The following is a 20795-nucleotide window of genomic DNA, read 5'->3' on the forward strand; positions in this document are numbered from 1 at the left end:
CACCCTAGCTTGACATGTCCTCAGAATATTCTTGAATCTTGCCTCTCGCAATGACAACTTCTCAACCGTTAGCCTCGCGCCCCATCCCATATGATCAAAATATTCATGGCAGAATCCGACCCTAATGCTTCCACATTCCCCGCAAAGCCCACCCGCACCCGCACCTTCACACCCCTCGACCGTATTCGCGAGCTCAACTCGATCGACGCCTCAATTCCGCAACTCCTCCATGCGGCCGGCTCAGCCATTCAAATCCTCGGCTCTCAATCCCCCTCCAAAGACCTTACATCGTCAAAGTCACAGTTCCTCGACTCCATAACCACCTACTTTACAACCTTATCATCCATCGATGTCCGACTGAGAAGACAGGTCTATGCTCTGCAGGAGGCCGGGCTGATTAAGGAGGGGGATGCCAAGGATGCGAAGAGGGGTGGTTCGGCGGCGGCAGCTGCTCTTCCGGGGAACGGGGCAGGAGCTGGAGGAGGGTTGGACGTGGGCTGGTTGAATGGCGGGGGTGATCAGGTGGAGAAGGATATGGAGAGGGAGGTTTGGAGGAGGGCTAGGGAGTTTTTGGAGACGTTGCGGGGACAAAAGACAAATGAACATGGAGCTACGGAGGATGGGAAGACGGAGAATGGTGCAGGGGATGGACAGGATGACAGATTGCAAAATATGAAAGAGGAACATGATGTAGGATGATCGACTAAACAGTTCACGGGGCACTATTTTCCTTCACTGATGCCATCTGGTTGGGATTCAGGTGATATCAAGGACAACAAAACCAGGTTCCAGCTCTGGGTTATATGACATCTCACGCCTAGTAAAATACCCTTGAGACAACAGCCCCGCCGTCACGTTACGTCTTAGTCTTCAGCAGCACAACAGCCTAGGCGAAGGGTTCGAATCTTCAAACCATTAGCAGTGGCCAGAATCCCTGCTGCTAGGCGCGGATGGGAAGCACCGCCTAGAGATGGGGCGGAGGGATGTGCCTCTGTTGGTGACTTGCCTGGCTGCTCGAAGTACTTGGGTTGGAGATGAGCTATTTTGAGTTCTTGAGGGGGGGGTTCGAAGTTGGGGAGAATGAGAGATTAGTCTTGTGGCCGATGGTATTAGGTCCAGAGAAGAGCCATAAGAGGCTCTATCCTTGTTGGCGATATGTGCTGGGCGCTGTCCTGGAAGCAGGACGTTGCTGTTTATTCAAAGGAAGGAAAAGGTTGTCGCGTCGTAGAAGATCATGGCCTCGCAATGTTTTGTTGACTAAAGGGAATGCCAGGGAGAGGCAGCATCCCTCAATGGGAGAAGGATACGCTGGAGAGGTCAGTCTACATGAAGCCCCAAATTTGATTCGACCATTCTTTCAGCTACATTTGTAGGAGAGGAGGTCGGCGAGACACACAGACTTGGGAGCAAAATCCTTGAGTATACCAACATCCACAATATAACAGTGGTATCAATCTCTACCTTACAATGCCCCTCGTGTTTCAAACATCTGCTAGGCATGATGGATCTTGCCCAAGATGCCCCATTTTCTGCTTCGTGGTAGTTACTATTACCAGGGCCACTTAGTCGAAAACAGCAGTGCATTCAGCCACACCTGTACTTGCGTGTTCCGTCACCCGTGTATATCACGACCCTGGTTGGTAGGTGGCTCGCACCTGATCTGTCACACGTTATACTAATAGTCAAGATAATGAGCTTTTGTGGCAGGTGTTCTGGCCATTGAAACGAAGTTGGGCCGGATCAAGTTCAACGGAAGAGACGTCGTAGCAAAGACGGCCTGATGAGGCACTCAAGATCCTCGTAGGTTCTTCAAGCGACCAATTACTCGAATTTCGAGGCTGACGATGAGCAGATTAGAGGATTCGCCCCAAATTAGGCTGTCAGGTATCGGAAAGACGCCCCTGTTCAACCATACCGCCCATCAAATTGTATCCGCGGCATCGAATGGGGAATGGCTGCCGCAACTGTGGGCGTCCCAAGGGGCGTAGAAGCGTTAGAGCCTCCAGGGCTTATGTCTGAGAAGACAAGACTGGGGTCCGAGAGGGATGCTGTTGCCGTTCGTATAACCAGTGGTGATGGATGAACTAAAGGGGCTGGTTTGGTTGACAACGGACTAGCGATTTCGTCAACGTACTCGTCCTTGATAGGCATGACAGCTTTTGGGACTGGAGTGGCCATACTGGGCAGATTCTCTGATATTTTGGCACGCAGCAGGGGGAGGAATCGGGAACCGCCTCCACGAAGGTTGGAGATTAGGCTTAAAAACTGATTGAGGTACTCCAACGGCCCAATTTCGAAAATGCTGCTGTCCAAGGGCACGCACGCAATAACGTCTGTCACGGTGCAGGCGACATCGAAAAGCTTTTCGATCAGGCCAATGCCATGTACCTCTAGAGCTTGTTGCGGCAGCCCTCTAACATCAGCCATCAAATGTTTTGCAATCTCGATCGGATACTTGAACGTCATCGACGAGTCGGCCGATGTCGAAGAAAGATAACCATTGGTGATGGAAAGCTGCCAGACCATCGTACGCAACCACTGCTGGGAGGTGACAATGTCGGCCGCTTGTGTCTCAGTGCTGTTCAGCTTTGGTGGCAGGGCATCAGAGAGCTGTTGTTGCAACTGGGCGAGCCAAGCCGTGGAACAATCATTTCTTGCCTTGTTCCACAAACCGATAAAAGTGTCATCGAATGGACGGAAAAGATTGATCATATGTAGAAAGCCATTAATGATCTGTCGATCGCCAGGGACTTCATCAGGATTCGGCAGCTCGATAGTTGCGTGCAGGGTTAGTGGATGGTGTCTTTGCAAGGCATAGGCTCTTTCGGTAATGAACAGAAGCCAATATAGCCTTCGCTTCATAATGCTCTCCACCGGATCAGTGCTCAGGTAGCTGGGTTCGTCCTGCATCCCAACAATCTGTGCTAAGGTTGTCGCTTCTCGCAGATGGTACCACGCCTTGTTGTGCTTGTCCAAACCAAAGTAGCAGGCAAACAAAAAGAGCGACGTTTGTACAGATTCGAGCGTAGGGTTCTCAATATAGTCGATTGCCTTGCGGAGGCGCAACACCTCCTCGAGTAGCGAGCTAGCAGTGGTGAATTTACCGGAGACCAAGTCGTCGCTGTTAGTCCGCACTCCGACAGGCCTTCCAGGCAACGACATTCGAGGCTGTATCATCATAAATGCACATATCGAGGTGATCAAGCAATACGCTTCTATTGATTGGTCGATCTCTCGGGCAACCTTCTCCTGCAGTCGCCCTTTATGTAGAATTGGCATCGTCGGATACATGTGGCGGAAGAAGAACTCAATGCAGCCATCGATCATCTGTTGAGACAAGACGTCCGGATTGCGACGACGCATTGGAGATAATGGCGATGTATTGAAGTCAAAAGAGCTGTCTGGCGAATAACTGCGGATCTTGTGTCTGTTGGTCTGTCGCTGCGTCTCTCGCAGCTCTGAGATGACCTTGGCTCTGGAACCCTTTGGACCTTTCTTCTGGGGCACAGCATGGTAGGTGCAAGTTAGGGTCGCTTGAGAACAATTTGCGCATGGCTGTTTCAGTCAGCGCATTGGTTCCCTCCTGCTGTGTGGTTGGCCCCACGGATACATACCTGGCCACCCGAGCATCTGACTTTTCTTCGATGGCATGCATCGCAGGCTGTGCGCACCATTTTGTTAGAGTTGAGGCGGGGGTGTGTTTTGGGTTGTGTCCTACCTCGCTTGTGAGGTAAAGATGCCATGTCCAGTGCGCATCAACTGTTCGGCGGCCTATGCCAGTGATGGAGAAAGTGCTTGTTCAGCATCAAGTCCAAAGCCTTCGGTGTCCGCGGGAAGCTGCTCTGCATGGCGCGTTGAATGGGACTGGTGGAGACATGACATTCACGCAGCTCGAGTTGTCAGCTGATGGCTGACGGGAAAACCAACTTCAGGTACTGTGGCAGAAGCCTCTGGTGAGGAGAAAGTTGGAGAAGGTGGCTGACTCGAGTACATTGCTGGCTGGCTGGCCTTTATGAGCACCCCGTATCATGTATGGTTGGGCAACTGGGTGATTGTTGGAGAACTACGCACATCCTTATTTGGGGTGAACTATTTGCACAGTCTTAGCCCCGGGGAATTCAATGTCAGCCAGTGACGAATGATCACTGATGACCACTGATGATCACTGGTGTTGACCAGGAGCCCAGGAGCCTAGGAGCCCAGGAGGGGCACGCCACCAGAGGAAAAACCTTGACATGGCCAGAACTTGGCCGGTTATACCCCGTACAACACGCCACTGCCCTAGAAGAGAGAGCTAGACCAACCCCACAACGCTCCGCCTATGACAGATTGGTTGTTTTTCCAACAGCGGATCAGCGATCTCCCAGGAACACGAGAGAACCAGTGCTAGGCTCGATAGGCTGGTTCCCGTTTCAGGCTGCAAAACGACATGCATATTCTGCTGTAGCGTCGACCATTCGAGTGAGAGCCTGCACCTCTGCATCAGAAACTACGGGGGAATCTGGGAAATACCAAAAACTATCTGCCAGTTGGACTCCATTGACAACACTAAACCTGCTACGACCTACGCGGCCTGCAAGAGCGGTACTACGTAAGGACTAAGTTAGATCGGACATGCACGCTGTTGGAGGGAGCCGCTGTCAAGTGACAGTCATGGGATCTCATGGGGAAACATAACTGGGCGAGCACGGGCGAGCGTTGGGCTGCGCATTATTGTCAAGTCCTCTTGCATTCCAACCGCTCTGAGAGTGCACTCGTGGCACACGTTCTAGAAGGCTGAGCTCCATCACAAATCTTAAGGCCCACTCTTCGGACGTTGCCGGCAACCATGATTTGAGATTCCGATACGCCTTGTAATGCATGGCATGTTGCACTCGTCGAGTTCCAGAGTTGGGTTCATCTGTTCATTGACCTGATCATGTCTCGGTGGCTCGCTTTGTCTTTGTTCGCCTCGGTCAGAGACGGTATGCCTACCTGCGTCAGCTAGGAAGCGGAATCTGAAGGGTTCTGAGTGAATGTTCACTTCGAAGGTCTCCCACAACATCCTTGGCCTTTCCAAAATATACCTCCTCTGCGCTTGTTAGTACCTTGCATGGTGTGACGCACAGGAACATGACGATTGGCTCACGTAGCAGATTTCGCATCTTGAGCTCCATATCCTCAACCAAACGTCCGATGTTGGCCACATGGCTGGCATCATCCTCCACAGTCATATCAGCTTCCACTTGCCGGGTCATGTTTCCACTCAGGTTCATCTGTCCCAGGGCATCGGTCTCGTTTGCAAGATGTAGGATGACGGTACTAGTGAGCTTGTAGTGGGATGCCCGTACACCCCTCTCGCTTGTCTCGAATACGTGAATGCTGTCCCATGCCGCTGAGCTCTTCGATCCCGGCGAAACGGCTTTGGAAAGTCAGGCGAATAATATGCACAAGAAGGCGGTGTAGAACGGCCTGCAGTAGCTGCATATGATGGATTTCACGCACCTTTCTTTAGCAGTACAACTCCTGCGAATTCATCATTTTCCAGGTCCCAAAAATATGTGCTTCCTACACCGCCCTCGTAATAAAGTCCTCTGTAAACGTCGAAGGCTTCATTTGCTGCAATCTCGAGCTTTCGTATTCGTTCACTGGGCAAGGTACCATCATCAATTGGTGGATCGAACTCATTGGACCAAGGAGATCGATGGCTATCCCCATCTCTGTTATAGTCGCACAGTAGATAATCTCTTCCCGACTTTGCACAGCGCCGGACGTCGAGGGGCTGGTCAACTGAGGAGAGGAGATCTTCTGTGAGGTCTGGCACGAGAGTGGTGATGCGGTTGAGGTTGAGGGATGTGTCTCGAGGCGAGAGTCGCCTCAGAAGGTCACTACCAGCTGCACATGAGCGCCGATGTACAGAGTCCGAAATGCCCCGAGGGCACAACTTACAGGGCACTATCGTATTGTTTCTCGTTTGACATTGTGATGTTGCTGTAAGAAAATAGTATGGCGGGATACTGGTGGATAAACCGTCCCTGCATTCGGACTTTTAGCCTTGGCAGACAGGGTGGGGGCATAGGTAGTGGGATACTTTTTCTCAGTAAGAGCGCGGTCAATATGTCGCACCATTATTGTCTTCACACTACAGCGACGTCGTATCCAGAGCAGACCTGGCTTTAGTATACTAAGTTACTGCAATCAGGCTCGGGCTATAACTACATCTAGACTTCCCAAAAGTATATGAGGTACGTTGCTTGCTATACCAATTGTTAATGGTAGCCTGATGCTTCTGCTGCCCAATTTTCATGTATCATTCATCATCACTCTCCTGGAGTACCCTTTGCCTCTTCCGTCGCTGGCGTACAGGTGTCTTTGTGGGAGAGACTTCCTCGACCGGGAAAGCCATCTTGCATCCATGCTTCTTGTCCGAGACCAGACTAACAACATCTGGAAGCTCGTCGTCAGTGACATTGTGGTCAGTATTGCTCCTTTGGGAGACATAAAAAGGAGGGTCTTGATGGGCATGTGATCCTTGCTGCTCGCTGAGAGCGTTAGCTAACGCGTCGGTAGGAAGCTGGTGATGATGGTGCCAAGCTAGACGTGAGTTCGATGAATCTTTATTTTTTGACATGGCTCCACATGGTGGGGCAGGACTCGACGAGCTGAGGGACCGATGTGACGCTTTGGGAAAACACTTAACATTACTGACCCATTCTTGGGCTCCGGACGACACAGTCGAACCTTTTCTGAAGTCTGCCAGCGTGCCAAATGACGGCACATGATCAAGCGGACGCTGAACTGTGTCGAGGCACTTCACGAGGTTGACGGTGACACGAGAATGACCAACCTCGCTTGTTGGCCGGATCTTTCGTTGCAGTGCTGGAAAAGCGTCGAACCGAGGCCGCTGCACATATTGCGGTGTGCTACCACCCACATTGCAATACCTTTGATCAAGCTCGAGTTCCTCCTTTTCCGATAAAAGCACATTCTCCAGAGATGGCAATCGAGCTACTTCAGGCTCCACAACTTCCCTCTGCGTCGCCTTTCTAGCCTTCGCAGTCTTTCCGTGGATGAGTGATGCCTGTACAAAGCCTGTCTGAACACCGTCAGGCATATAGAATTTCTTTGGTGGCCTCTTTGTGGCCCTGCTACGTTTTCGCGGCTCGGGAAGTTCAATCTGGGAATTCTCTAGGGGGATGTCGACCTGCCTTTTGTCTGCGACGGGATTGATCTCTTTGGGAATAATTCGGGCAGATCTGTCATCATGGAAAACAAACCGATCGCCACTAGCGATCATCTGCTGCATCTTTTCGTAATTATCCTTTGCTTTGGTATAAGAATCCTCTTCCTTGCCTTTCATAAGCAGTAGCACAATGTTTCCCGCTCGTTTTCGTCCTGTTCGACCCATTCTTTGAAGCATGCGAATTGGGGAAGCTGAAGAGTCATAACACACAATCAGATCTACCTCCCCAATATCCAGACCCTCTTCACCGATAGAAGTGGCAACAATGGTATTGTACGTGCCTTTCTTGAATTTCTCAATGACATCGAGTTGGGTTTTCTGGTCCATTCCCTCAGAAGTCTTTGCGCCTGTCTGACCAACAAAGACGTGTGGTCGAATCATCGGCTCGTGGCGTTTAAGGACCCGAGTGACTTCCTCAGCACTGTCGCGGTAGTGCACGAATATCATGATACGCGTATCTGATGGTGGTCTACCGTCCGCCATACCGTGGCCTTCACCTGCATCCATGAAATGGTTCAGCACTACAGTCTTCAGATATGATAGCTTAGGGTGTCCAACAAAATCAGGGTTGCTGACCCAAGCTTGCAGCCTGTTCACCAGTTTCCTGAAATGCTCATTCTTCGCTATTTCCTTGGCATATTTTCCATTGTTTGTACCGTCAGATGTACTGGTTTGGAAGTTGAGTAAATTACGATAGAAGGGACCGATACCATGAAACTTAAGCAGCTCGATCGCATGGGCTAAGCTTGCAAGAACATTGAAGATGGCATTCGCTTTGCCCTTCAGCGCGAAGCCTCCTTTCTTGGCAGCGTCGGAACCCATCCATCGCTTTCTTGCCATTGTAAGTCCATAGGCGGTAAGATTCGACGGGTCCCGGCCCCAGTAGGCATTGAGACTGACCAACTGATTTAACACCGGCTGAAGCGCTCTCGAGAAAAGGTCTAATGACATCGACAGCTCCTCAGAATTCTCGAATAGCTTTATGTCAATGTTCCGTGAATGCACGAATTGACAGATATCGAGTGATTCCTCGGTCCTTATCTCAACTCGAGCAATATCCAGACCGTCGATTACGTTTTGGACTGCTTCGACAGATGCTCCAGGAGTTGCGGTAAGAGCAAGCACGCGAAAGCTGGAGTTGAAACGTCGCAAGAACCTGACAACCTCAACGTAAGCATAGTTGCCAGTAGCTCTATGAGCTTCGTCGACCACCAAGAGCACCAGTTTCTTTGGCTCGCAGATTCCTGTCTTTAAGTCGTGGATGAGTGTTTGTGGAGTCATGAAAAACACACGTTTGGTCTGCCACTCTTCCGCTCTGATAGCTGGCTGAATATTGCCGGTCAGCATAGTAGTCTCCGAGCGAGGAATGCCTACGATACCAAAGCAGGCCTCAACCTGTTGGGAGACAAGAGGTTTGGTTGGGGCAACAAACACAATTTGAGCGTCTACTGTCCAACGAAACCAGTTGAGCATGATCGTGGCGGCAATAAATGTCTTGCCCAGACCGGTAGGGAGTGCTACCAACAAATTGTGGAATAGGCCTCTCTGTACAATGTTGTACTGATAGTCGCGGATGTTGCCAAGGTTGGTGGGATATATCCACATTTTGGCTGCTTCATGATTGAGCTTGTGATGAGTGGGTGGCTCCACCCTGTTGGCTAGAGGCCAGTTGTGAATCCTACCTTGCGTGGTGGAAGCGGGTGCTTGATTTTCGTGTTGACCGAACAACGTCGTCTGGCGAAAAGAAGCCGTGTTGGGTAATGGTGGTGGTTTCCGATGTGACACAGTTGCAGCAGAAGTTTTGGGCGATAATCGTTCACGCGATAAATCTTCCAAGTCGTCCAAGGATGATAAGGCCGCCGCAAGCGCCAGTTCATCCTCGTCAAAGCCATCATCATTGGGAGAGGGTTGAGGCGCTTCCGCTGCTGGAGCAGACTGGACCGCTTGAGCGGGTAAAGCTGTGGACGTAGGTGACGGTGATGGTGAAGTTGGACTTTTCTTCCTCCAACGAGGTCCACGGACCCTAGATGGACTTGAAGCAGGCTGAGTCAACTGCGTCACGAAGGTGTTCCCAGGGGGTTTACAATATGCTGAGAGATTGATTGCATGCTTTGGTAGGCGGTCTTGCTCGCTGCTAGCAACTTCTTCTCCGTCATCGTCGACATCGGCGCCATACAAGGATTCACCTGGTGGCAAGTCGTATTCATTAGATTCCGAACCACTTTCCCCAGATGAGTTCTTCGATGATTTGCCATCCGCTAGCGACGCGGTGGAGCTGTTCTCTCTTTGGTTGATCCGCCGCCTTTTGGGATGTCTTTCAAGGAGATGCCCCATGAGGGAAAAGCAAGTGAAGATATCTGTCTACAGCATGTAGAGATGGTTTCCAGACCGTATATCATGGAAATGCGATTGTTTGTTTTTTTGCTGCGTCAGCTTATTTGACGCCTTGACGCGGTCTAGTTGGTATGTAGAGATCTTATGTCTACACGTGCAGTCCGTGGAGATAGTTGTCTAGGGAAATTAACAATTACAGCGCCAATATAAAATCAATATACTTATACCACTTTTCCAGGAGCATCCATACTTCAACTATTGTGGTACTAAAGCAAGCTGTCTCTTTTGTGACATTGCTCAAAGCATCTTACTATTAGTACGTGGACTGTACTACGGGAGGGCCTGAAATAATGTTAGTCTGGCGTTAAGAGCAATTAGTTCTTATTACGACACCTAGTGTTATGATTCGCCACCTCAAAGCTTGTTCTGTGTATATCCAATCTGATGAGTCAAATCGTTACATCTACCTTTTTTCCAGGCATAGCTGTTCTGTACAGAGAGGGTTTAAAAGTAAAGATACTAACGCTGAGCTAACATTACTTCAGGCCCTCCTGTACGGAGTAGTGCGTAGCACTTAGTAAAAGTCCGGATGGGTGTGTGACACTAATGCTCGAACAGTAACTACTGTGATGCTAGCTCCGCATTTGCCAAAGGTGAGACAAGCAGACGCGCAACATTTTGTCCCCTGCTGATGCGGCAACCACACCGGGTCCAACATTTTTTCGTATGAGGAAGAAGCACCTAGAAGTGGATCCTGACAAGTCATAATGTAGCACTGCAAGATCATTAAGGGGAGGAGAATCCATAATCATTCCCACGTGATGATCCTCCGGTTGCAATAATTTTGATCGTGATGAGATGCCGGACCGTGGCCCAACTTTACTGCTACTGAGCTTATTCACAACGCTATCATGCTTGAACCAATCACCTGTTAACATTCGAAATTCAGCATGCAGGGTAGCCACCACAAGCCCCCTTCGTGTGGGGAAATTGCATGTTGGGGGTGGACCACAAACATACAAATAATAATAGTTAAGGCCCATGAAATCTTTTCGTCGTCAGCTTCCTCTTCCTCCTCCTCTTCCACCTTCTTAACCAAGTCATCGCTCTCGCTGCGTTTGATTCTGTTCTTGCCCCATTCATACACTTTCATTCAATCAAGGCTCGTTCTTTCGCCTTGCCATCTTTACAATTACATCAATTGCATTCACAGATTTCGACTATCTCGCCAAACAATTTTTCGCAAACATCAAGCATGCGGTTCCTTAATCTCCTGGCCAGCTTCGGCCTCATTGCTCTTGCTGCTGCAGCTCCTCAAGAATCAGACTCCTCGGATACCTCCTTGGTCTCGACACCTTCAACCGCTTCTTCCTCGACTGCCGACGTGACCACCTCGACTGCTCCTGTCTCACCGACCACCAGCTGCATTAACGCCTGTGAGTCTTCTGTTTCATTCACATCTAAAGTATGGATGAAATGCTAATCGATTGATAGGCGGTACCAATGTCTGCTGCCGGGCTGCCTGCGTCGGCGTTCCCTGCCCCAATGAAGCTCAGGTCAACGCGACGACCGAATGCGCCGCGCAGTGCAACCAAGGCAATGGATCTGCTGCCGATACGCAGGCTTATGGAGAATGCCAGTCTTCCTGTATCTCGTCTCTTTTCCTCACATCCAGTGGCGCAGCCCCTGCAACCGCAACCGCAACCAACAGTCGTGCTGCCAGCAATTCGGCTTCTGCCACCGGCAGCTCTGGTATGTCGCATTATCCTGTCCAATTATGTGTATTTGCACCAGATATTGACTTATGTAACAGGCTCTGCAAGTGCCTCTGCCGAATCCACTGCTTCCTCGTCAGACTCTGCCGCATCTGCTTCCTCTACCGGTAATGCAGCTAGTAGCATTCAGATCGGTGCTTCGACTGCCGGTCTTCTCGGTCTTCTAATGGCTGCTCTAGCCCTATGATATAGCATTATTGGTTCTAGATAGTCTATAATTTTTGGCCGCGCTATTAAACGTCTTTCGACAACGCGCTCGGTGAAAAAGAAGCTCCTTATATAGCACCGCTTGCATTGCACATTGGAAAACACGCTGTCCGCACAGAATACTCTCTGTTCGACGTTAATACATTGATTATAAGTCACCGGTGCTGAATCTTCATTGCCTCCGTTGGAAACGTATCACAATGTCCTCTTGCTAGAATCATGCTAGAATCATGCTCGAATGACTTCAAGATTCGGCCTTGAGTCATCTAGAGCCTCTTTTTCTGTTCGTTGTATCCCTCTTTGGTAAACAATACTTTTTACCCGAAGGGATTCTGTCGATGTCATGACTAGTACTCCGTAGTCGTGATGATACTATGTATGTCGGAGGTAGAGAGTGAAGTTGTATCCGACGCATCCTTCAGGCAAGCCTCCCGCATTCCGAAACCTAAGTAGGCTGTAAACAAGGAGCCAAGAGTCACATTGTCAATGTTGAACACTTCGGCTATGTCTTGAGTGTGAAGTTCGCTTTTATTTGCGCAACCTCACCCAAATCATAACCCAAGCCAGTAGGCTCCCAAGGATGACTGCCATAAATGGTGCATCTATTCCCACGATGAAGGTTGAAAATGCGCCATCGCCGCAGGTCAAAGATGAAGCCGAGGAGGCCAGTCCTTCACCGTACATGGAAGAAGACGACGTCTACGAAGATGCGGGGGATCTAGATTTCTCGCATTCCCAACAGCAATTCTGGCTCAGTCGGCTGCCAAAGTCATTATGGGAGCTTTGGGCAAGCATGCCCGAAGACGGTGAGATTGAGATTGGAACTCTCAGGGTAGAAGGGGACAGCAGTGACCCAAAAAGAGTGAGACCTACTCTGTGTTTGTTCTATCATCTGTTTCTTAACAGTCTATGCGTAGGTCAGCCTACGGTTGAACCCGTTACCACGTTTCGAAAAGCAGCCAAAGGAATACAACCTCCTGCCATCGAGAAGAGAGACAATACTGCCGAAGCGCCCAAGAAATGCGTTTGTCTTCTCGGAGAAGGACATGCCCGGGTACAAAAGGAGATCCAATGGTCTCCGTGATGAGGAGGATAGTAGCTATCACGGTAGGTCCTATCTTTACGAAAAGAACAAGCGGGATAGCAAAAGGAAAGAAGAGAAGAAGCGGTTCGAACCATACACAAGAAAACCTATTCCAAAACAGACAGCTATCGTAGGCGTTGTGAGCCGTGAGTTTGAATGCATTCCAGTGGACAACGAGGAATACAGGGAATTGGAGAGGCGCAAAGCCGAGATCATGTTGAAGCCTAAAGAAGAAGTCGAGACTTCATTTGAGAAACTCAAGGATGCGACGTATTTGGCGCCAGGCACTCTCGGCGTGTATGGCAACACGATCACGGCCAAGGTGAGATTACTGCTCTTTCGTCAATATTGTAAGCCTTCTCATCTTCTACAGCAGGAAAAGAAACGCCGAGAGGCTGCGAAGGAGAGTCGTGCTTCTCGACTACCTAAAAACGAGCTTATCGATATGCTGCTTGACTTGTTTCAGTATTACAAGTACTGGGGTCTAAGAGAACTCAAGAAGAAGACGAATCAGCCAGACGCCTATCTTCGTGAGGTTCTCAACGAGATCGCCACGTTGTGGAAGAGTGGCGATCTGAACGGCAAGTGGGAACTGAAGGCAGAATTTAAGGAGAGAGATGCAGTCGCCAACTATGCTGAGGGTATGGCACCAGATGCAGTGGATTCTGAGGCGGATCTTGGGGAGGATGACGACGAGAACGAAGCATTCGAAGATGTCTGACATGTTCTCCATGGTCTACAGTGCGCATACACAATTGATTCGGCGGAGGGCGGCTAGCTAGGTCATTCTTTGGAGAACAAGAAGCGAACTGTGGCTCGTTGGGCTCCTGATGGGTCACCTGAACACAGTAGCCGTGCTTTCACATCACTGGTGTACAACATAGAAGCCCAGGAAAGATGCTGATATGCCAGCACAATTATCGATGCCTAGCATGCACTGATCTGAGTTCATCCTGGTAGAACAAGTGCAATGTAGACCTCTAACCTTTTAGCAGCGCAATCGAATGAAGCGCTGTTGCGGAGGAAGATGATTAGAATGATGTTGCTGATGTCGCGTGGAACATTCCATTGTACTTGGCCAGCTTGGAGGGCTTACATAACTGAAGCAGCTTTAAATCTTCTATCAGTCACATGCTTCTCTCTGTCTCTGCCTGCCTTGGCGTGCCAAGCTTTATCTCTCCCTCCCTTGCCAAGGCCTGCCCCTCGTCAATAAAGCCAGCCATCCAGCACGGCGGAATGGGGTGCCCGAAAATTCTTAACTCCCCATATCAGCATACCTCTCAACTTCCCAAACAAATATTAGCGTCTTGATCTGCTTAACCGCCTTGATCCGATCACTTTACCGTATCACTTCTCAACAGCATCAATAGACTCGTCCCGGTTTCTAGTTATGACCGAAGAGGAGGACCTGCTGGCCAAAATCGGCGAGCTGGCCGGTAGGTGACTCAGTCTTGATCTCATCACTTGCTGACTTACATACTCTTCCAGGTCAGATCAACCGGCGGAAGCAGCCAAATGCTCCTCAGCATACTCTAAATCAATCATCAGGGTACCACCCTCGTCCTAGCTTTCCGTACAGCCCGCGGTCAATCCCATATGTGCGTGGAAGAGGTCAGACATTCCAAAACAGGTCGCTCATAGCGAACAATCGCGCAAAGCCCGTACAAGCTTCTAGTGCTCCCTCCATTTCCCCACCTGACCAGATCGAAATCCCCAGAGCTGAAAATCTGAACCCCATGCCTCGTGGCATTGCAAAATATGGACGAGGGGCGAGGGCATGGATCAGCGAAGATGCGCTCAGACAACAACTTGAAAGACAGAAGTACCATTCGAACAGTCTCCAGGCCACAGGAGAAGACTCTGTCATACACCAATCTGTAACCTCTGGGAGTGACACTCCTACGCCTTCAACGGCCTACATAACTGTTGCAGACATCCCCTTTCAAGTCACAAATGGGGGCAGCAAATTACTGAGAACGACCGGTATGCTTTAAATTTAGACTGTGCAGGCGCAGGACACGCTCAGATTTTGACAGACACCTCGACCCTCACGAAGCCCACCCCGAAAGAGGCAGTAGTTAGTGGGGTCATCTTCAAGCGCTCGAAGAATGGAAACCTCGTCCGTGCTGCAGTTGCGCACCAGGGGTTCGTTCTCAAAACAGGTATACGATCTCCAAATTGCTGACATGTCTAACACAGGCGCACTCCGCAAATTGGCAAAGCTAAACTCTGCAGACAATACACTTCGACTGGTACCCCTTGCCCTTACCCCAGACTTGATCAAATTCCGCCGAGCGTGCTTTCTCATCCACGGAGGGTTTAAGTATCACGAGCGAGGCTGCATGGCTGACGCACGGTATTCGCAGGACGCTGCTCACGTGGCGACAAATGCTTCGGCATCCACGATGCTGCTCGAACCGCCATCTGCCCATCTGTTCTTCGCGGCATTGACTGTCCTGCCGGCGAGGACTGCGACCTAAGTCACGAGTCGTCATCAAAGGTTGCGCCTACTTGTTTGCATTTCCTTCGCGGAATGTGTACCAAGCACTTCTGCCCGTATTCACATGCACCTGTTGATCCATCTGCTCCCCTTTGCCGTGGCTTTTCCTACTTGGGATATTGCGAGAAAGGCTCGGCTTGTGGGCAAAGGCACTTACGCGAATGCCCTGACTATAGCAGCGGCTCTGGTTGTAGACTCAAACACTGCCCGCTGCCTCATGTTGATCGTGCCAGTCAGATGAGGCGCAATGGAGCTAACAACCCAGGAAATACGAAGAGAATGGAAGTAGACGATGACACTTCTGACGAAGAGACACAGGATTTAGATTCAGACAACTTTGAAGAGCCAGAGGAGCTCTTCCGCTCAAGCACCTTTGAGTTTCCTCAGCAGCAGGACTTCGTTGGTCTTACCTAAGGCTCACCGTGGCGCACCGGCGTTTGGTTGCCACATTCTCAGATACCCAAGGGCAATCGCACTAAAGTATGGAGGCTGAAAGCAGCTTCGAGGCGCTGTCTCGGTCGGTCATTTCTCCTTTCCTCCTTTACGGGTTTTCGTTGGACGGCGAGGGCTCTGGCATTACCTGAACAGCCATGGGCTTACAACGTCGAGCGAACTATGCGTAAGGCGTGTCGCTTAGAATGTCTTCTTGAGTTGGTCCCCGCTCGAGACGGCCACTCAAGCTGTGATAAACACTTTTAGCTTTACATTCAAGGGACGAAGTCAAAAAGCTTCAAAATATGCAATGCAATACCCAAACTACAGGCATATGAAGTGGGATTGTTTCCAACCCAGACAAGACCCCGGAAGCCCTTCAGTTGCCCAAGACGTGGTGACACGGATGATCAGATGAACCATTTAAATCATAGCCAGCGTGTTTGCCATGATGTTTCAGTAGTGTTGTCAGCAACTCTTGATTCTGCGAGATATTGTGGACTTTGTTTCTCGGAATTGCTGCGTTGCTCTGCTCCATACGACAGCCTACAGAGTTTTTGCCGTTGGTCAGACGTAATATAGACCAGGAATTTGTAAGGTGCCCAAGTGTGATACCCAAAGACAGAGGTTGGAACCAGCAACCAGTGGTCACTCCGAAGTTTCGAGCTGGTTTCTTCGTCCTTGGCAAGTGGTAAGCGAGATGATGATGGGTACGGAGTAGAGGTGATGATGATTGCAGCCCCGTATTCTCCCAACGACGACCGCTTTTAAGGACTGCTCTCCTGGTGGATTGACCGATTGACCGATTGACCAATTCACCAATTCACCAATTCACCAATTCACCAATTCCCCCGGTAGCATGTTTTTGCGCCGGGGGTCTCTTCTGCCCGAGCATGTCTGAGGGAGACAGAAAAGAGCATTCCTCAGTGGTGACTAGGAGGAGGTCGCATGAGGTCGACCGCTTGATGACCGCGACGGAGTGGAGGGAACCCTTTCCGCAATCACAGTTGACGCTCGTCCTCCAAGCTCTGCTGATCATGTCTAGCCACTTGGAGTGGGCCGTTTCAATGCACGTATGCCCAAAGCCCTAACTGGGGCATCCAATCTTCAACCCCTCCTCTCTGGCTACGGGCTTCTTCTCACCAACGAACAAACATTTCGCCTTTCTCCGGCCCGCCCTACTTCTGAAATCCCCTCCCCGTTCATTCATGCTCTTCTGTTCTCCACCTCTATAGTTAGGCCTTCACGTCGCCTGGCCTGCGACCTTCTACTGGCTATGGTATTGGTCTCTCGTCACGTACGGTAATAGAGCTTCCTCCGCTACCACAGTACTGCTCTTAAGCTGCATCCTTCGCTCCAACTCTCGTACCTTGGTTATTACGATCCCGCTTCCCATCAGTTGAGCTCATTGTTGTTCGATATGCAAACACCTTGAGCTTCAACGTTTCCTTCTTTCCCTTGCCCGTGCTTCGTGAAATCATTCAGAGACCGGTCCCGCAAGCAATTCCCTGCCGACCACACCGCCTTTTTGCCCGGGACTTCCCTCAAGATGGCAGCACAATATCAGCACCAGCCAGACTTTGATTTCTATCGCCATCCTCAATGGGCAGTAGACAACAAGCCAATCTGTTCAGAGGATGATGAGATGAGCTTGTTGGACGAGAAAATCCTAGAGCCGAACACACCGGCTCACGCTTCAACCGATAGCGATTTTCGGAACCCAGCCTTGGATCAATCCAACAACGCATTCTCGCCTCGAGCGAATATGTGGCACGATTCTTCCCAGCCTGTTGGCTACATGCATTCGCGACAACAGCCACATGCACCTATGCCTATGATCGACACAGGGCATGGTCATTACCCAAGAGCAGACGCGACTCATGAAGCAGTTTATAGTCATCAGCCGTCGTGGCCTGGCTCAACCATGTCAGGCACAAGTACACCTACTCCAATCTATGATCATCCGCCACAAGAATTCCATCAGATGGCGTATCATGGGGGGCCCATGAGTTTCGGTCAAGCATCATACCCAAGCGACCCGTTGTCTGCGACGCCAATGTCTCCACAGTCCAGTCAAGGGGGATGGATGTCAGCAACCTCATCAGATGGCACAGAGCCTCGATCGAGACCAATTGGAAGTCCAGAGTATGACGCAGCATCTCCAGCTGGTCACATCAGACGGGATGGGATTAGGAAGAAGAACGCACGATTTGAAATACCCGCGGAAAGAAATCTAGCCAACATTGATTCATTGATTTCCCAGACAGCTGATGAACAGGAGAAGAAGGAATTGAAGCAGCAGAAAAGACTTCTGAGAAACAGGCAGGCCGCGTATGACTTCACGCGTATCTCTTCTCGCGCATTTCTTACTAACATGGGCACAGGCTCGACTCACGTCAACGCAAGAAGCTCCACACTGAGAAATTGGAGCAAGAAAAGAAAGAATTCAACCAGCACCTGAGTGATCTGCAAGACGAGGTTCGGCAACTGCAAGAAGCTCTCCAACATGAGACAGAACTTCGACTCCATCGACAACGAGAATACGAGCATTACATTCAAACAGTCTCATTCGAAAGGGATGAAGCTATCCGGAGCAAGACGCTGGAGACTGCAGAACTCCGGAAAATGAACAACATCCTTAAAGACCACATCAGAGAAGCCGCTTCTGGGCATAGCCTTCAGAACGGCCTCTCCACTGATTTCTCCTCCTTCGATGAGCTGGATATTGAGGAAAATGGCTGGGACGAGGATTTCTCACTCATCAACAACAACGACTTCAACGACACGATAGAGCAAACCAACATCACTCCTACCCCACTCCAATCCTCAGGCACTGCCTCGGTTGAGCCCAAACCCGACACACCGTTCAGTTGGAACGCATTTTATATGTGTCTGCTATTTGGTGCCTTTATCGCTTCCAATTCAAGCAGTAATTCCAAGCCAGCCGTACCAGCATTATCCGAAGAATATCGAGCAGAGTCTGCCAATGTGTTGAAAGCGGTGCTGGCCTCGGGGCCAGATGTACCACGTGCTCTGCTTCCTTCCGCCCCACCGCAAAACATGCATCCGCGTGTTCTCTCCGGTGCACCAGCCACTATCTCTGGTCCGGAAATGGCAAGGATGACGAACAGTGCCCCAAACAATCTCGAAGCCCTCCACAGCTCTCTCACCGCGCCGTCCCGACGCCAGCGAGAGACAGCAGCATTTTCCCTCTCAGCAGCAAGCTACGACCATATCACCAACCCTGATCCTTTCTTATCAGGACCTGACGCATCCGACGAGACCTTCGAACCAAGGCCTTCCACGCTCCAGACTGCCTTCGATGCCATGCAACAAAGTAGGCAAAATGTCGATAAGGTCATCAATCGTGAAGTAAACGAGAGGAGTGTGATGTGGGAGGGGGTACCAGAGAAGGTGCTCCGGGACTTCAGAAGGATGGTAGAGAACGCTGAGATGGACCAATAATGCAGGAGGTCCGGCTCTTTGTCGAAATGCATTGGCTCCACCTCGTCATGTCGGAAATCTGGACGTTCCACCGGAATTCAACACCACCGAAACGAATTTCTTTGTGCTTATCTTATCTCAACTATCTATTACGTTTGCCGCAAGGCTGCTTCTTATTCATACAGCAACAATAGCCTCGCTGGCGCCATCCAATTTCCCATCAAACAGCTTTTCTGGAAAGGTCACCTTGGAATCCTCTCCAAAATACCCAATAGCAAGTTTCTATTCTCAAAGCAAACAACAATTTAACTCGCATATTTTTTGTATTGTCCTGTTACTTTCACGACAAGGATTATGATTACGACATAACGACAATCTTAACGAGACAACCCTTTCTTTTTTTTCATTCCTAATGGGAATAACATTACCGGCCTGCAAAGGCGATTTTATCATTCAAACTTTACCCTGACCACGACAGCAATACTTTCCCGCGCGAGCATGCGAGTGAGCGAGCCAGCTTCTTTATGCAGTTCATGGGCCGGAGGTGGGAATGGGACTCAACTCACCAATTTCGATGGGTTTTTTCCCCTGCTTTCCCTCGGCACAAATTCAACGGGTTGGAGGCATTTTGCGACCGATTGCGCTTTCACGGTCCGGTATGAATTCTGATAGAGGGTGGAGTATGGGAACGATGGGGGGAGGGGGAGAAAAATTGTGTATAGGCTTCAATGGGGGAGAGGGGGAGAACAATGGCCATTCTTCTGTTTTATGTGATGTCGATGAGGTGATATCTTCCTATGTAGTTATGCTACCTATGGTTTCGGTGTTTGATGATGTGACGTGATGGAGATGGAGATGGAGATGATGATGATGATGAACGGCCCCGGTCGATAGTGATGATGCTCTAGGAGCAGCAGCAGCGGAGCAAAGCGAAGTCAAGTTTACGAACCAACCATTCAACTTTCCAAATTGTGCACACCGGTGAAAGTAAAGATGAAGAGTGGGCAATCGCCATGTTGATTTGATTTGATGTGATGGATGTGATTTGATTTGATTCAACGACGATCCCACCCACCTCCTGACTTTAGTCACTATGTACGTTGGGTTGATCGGTAACTTACATTTATTGAACCGACTCTTAGTGTTTATCTGTTTACTACGTACGTCCCAATCCGTCATGCAGCTGCCGCCCCGGGCACGTACTCTCTCGCGTTCGTCAAAACACGGACGCAGCTGCGGTCGCGGAGTCTATCACAACAGGCCCGACCAGGCCAGGCCAGGCCAGTTGAAACCCAGGTACAGGAGGGGGGGGGGCCGAATCGATACGATGGACCTTCCCTCTCTACGCTCTCTGTGACTGATTCTGCATGCCCAACAACAAAGAGGAATCGAAAGGGTAACTCCCACAGCACTCATACCCATACCATCCCATCCCATCCCATACCGACAGCTATCTGATCGGTCTGTTGAGTCTGACCCCCCATTCCCGCGTCGGCATTGTGAGAGACGTACGGAGAAGTGATTGTGACGGGGAGAAATGAGATGCAATTTCCCCAAGTCCCTCCTGGAACATTGTGGCCTGCGAAAGGCCGTTGGGCAAGGCTGTAACGAGGATCGAGATCGCAAAAGCCACAGCCACAAACCTCAAACACAATCACCTGCACCAGCATTAATGCCAGCGCCGCCGGGAGAGTGAAAGCACTGAAAAAAAACGGCTACATGCCCGTTTATTGGTCTCGAGTAGCTCGCTTGAGATGCCATCCAGCCCTCGATCCGGTAGGGTCGTCTCTCTCTCTC

At 50.2% G+C, this 20795-nt stretch overlaps 8 protein-coding genes across 8 annotated transcripts; 5 read left to right on the plus strand and 3 right to left on the minus strand.

The window, feature by feature from the left end:
• Window positions 1-105: 105 nt before the first annotated feature.
• On the plus strand, window positions 106-699 carry EPUS_04640 (uncharacterized protein; the record flags this gene model as incomplete). Its single annotated transcript, XM_007807577.1, has 1 exon — window positions 106-699. The coding sequence occupies one exon, from the start codon at window positions 106-108 to the stop codon at window positions 697-699; it is 594 nt and encodes a 197-aa protein (XP_007805768.1).
• Window positions 700-1905: 1206 nt separating this feature from the next.
• EPUS_04641 (uncharacterized protein) lies at window positions 1906-3674 on the minus strand (the record flags this gene model as incomplete). The annotated part of the gene is made up of 2 exons (XM_007807578.1): window positions 1906-3555; window positions 3615-3674. 2 exons carry the CDS (start codon window positions 3672-3674, stop codon window positions 1906-1908), a joined length of 1710 nt encoding a protein of 569 aa, XP_007805769.1.
• A 1222-nt stretch (window positions 3675-4896) lies between these two features.
• Window positions 4897-5960, minus strand: EPUS_04642 (F-actin-capping protein subunit beta; the record flags this gene model as incomplete). The annotated part of the gene is made up of 5 exons (XM_007807579.1): window positions 4897-4970; window positions 5024-5071; window positions 5129-5401; window positions 5485-5867; window positions 5929-5960. 5 exons carry the CDS (start codon window positions 5958-5960, stop codon window positions 4897-4899), a joined length of 810 nt encoding a protein of 269 aa, XP_007805770.1.
• A 329-nt stretch (window positions 5961-6289) lies between these two features.
• Window positions 6290-9556, minus strand: EPUS_04643 (uncharacterized protein; the record flags this gene model as incomplete). Its single annotated transcript, XM_007807580.1, has 1 exon — window positions 6290-9556. One exon carries the CDS (start codon window positions 9554-9556, stop codon window positions 6290-6292), a length of 3267 nt encoding a protein of 1088 aa, XP_007805771.1.
• Window positions 9557-10811: 1255 nt separating this feature from the next.
• Window positions 10812-11518, plus strand: EPUS_04644 (uncharacterized protein; the record flags this gene model as incomplete). The annotated part of the gene is made up of 3 exons (XM_007807581.1): window positions 10812-10992; window positions 11051-11308; window positions 11370-11518. The coding sequence occupies 3 exons, from the start codon at window positions 10812-10814 to the stop codon at window positions 11516-11518; spliced, it is 588 nt and encodes a 195-aa protein (XP_007805772.1).
• A 633-nt stretch (window positions 11519-12151) lies between these two features.
• On the plus strand, window positions 12152-13343 carry EPUS_04645 (uncharacterized protein; the record flags this gene model as incomplete). The annotated part of the gene is made up of 3 exons (XM_007807582.1): window positions 12152-12400; window positions 12456-12944; window positions 12996-13343. The coding sequence occupies 3 exons, from the start codon at window positions 12152-12154 to the stop codon at window positions 13341-13343; spliced, it is 1086 nt and encodes a 361-aa protein (XP_007805773.1).
• Window positions 13344-14012: 669 nt separating this feature from the next.
• EPUS_04646 (uncharacterized protein) lies at window positions 14013-15536 on the plus strand (the record flags this gene model as incomplete). The annotated part of the gene is made up of 5 exons (XM_007807583.1): window positions 14013-14058; window positions 14111-14605; window positions 14659-14767; window positions 14822-14874; window positions 14989-15536. The coding sequence occupies 5 exons, from the start codon at window positions 14013-14015 to the stop codon at window positions 15534-15536; spliced, it is 1251 nt and encodes a 416-aa protein (XP_007805774.1).
• A 1567-nt stretch (window positions 15537-17103) lies between these two features.
• Window positions 17104-19019, plus strand: EPUS_04647 (uncharacterized protein; the record flags this gene model as incomplete). Its single annotated transcript, XM_007807584.1, has 2 exons — window positions 17104-17885; window positions 17939-19019. 2 exons carry the CDS (start codon window positions 17104-17106, stop codon window positions 19017-19019), a joined length of 1863 nt encoding a protein of 620 aa, XP_007805775.1.
• Window positions 19020-20795: the final 1776 nt, after the last annotated feature.

The sequence above is a fragment of the Endocarpon pusillum genome (assembly GCF_000464535.1).
Source record: "Endocarpon pusillum Z07020 unplaced genomic scaffold scaffold7164, whole genome shotgun sequence".
Taxonomy (NCBI): Eukaryota; Fungi; Ascomycota; class Eurotiomycetes; order Verrucariales; family Verrucariaceae; genus Endocarpon; species Endocarpon pusillum.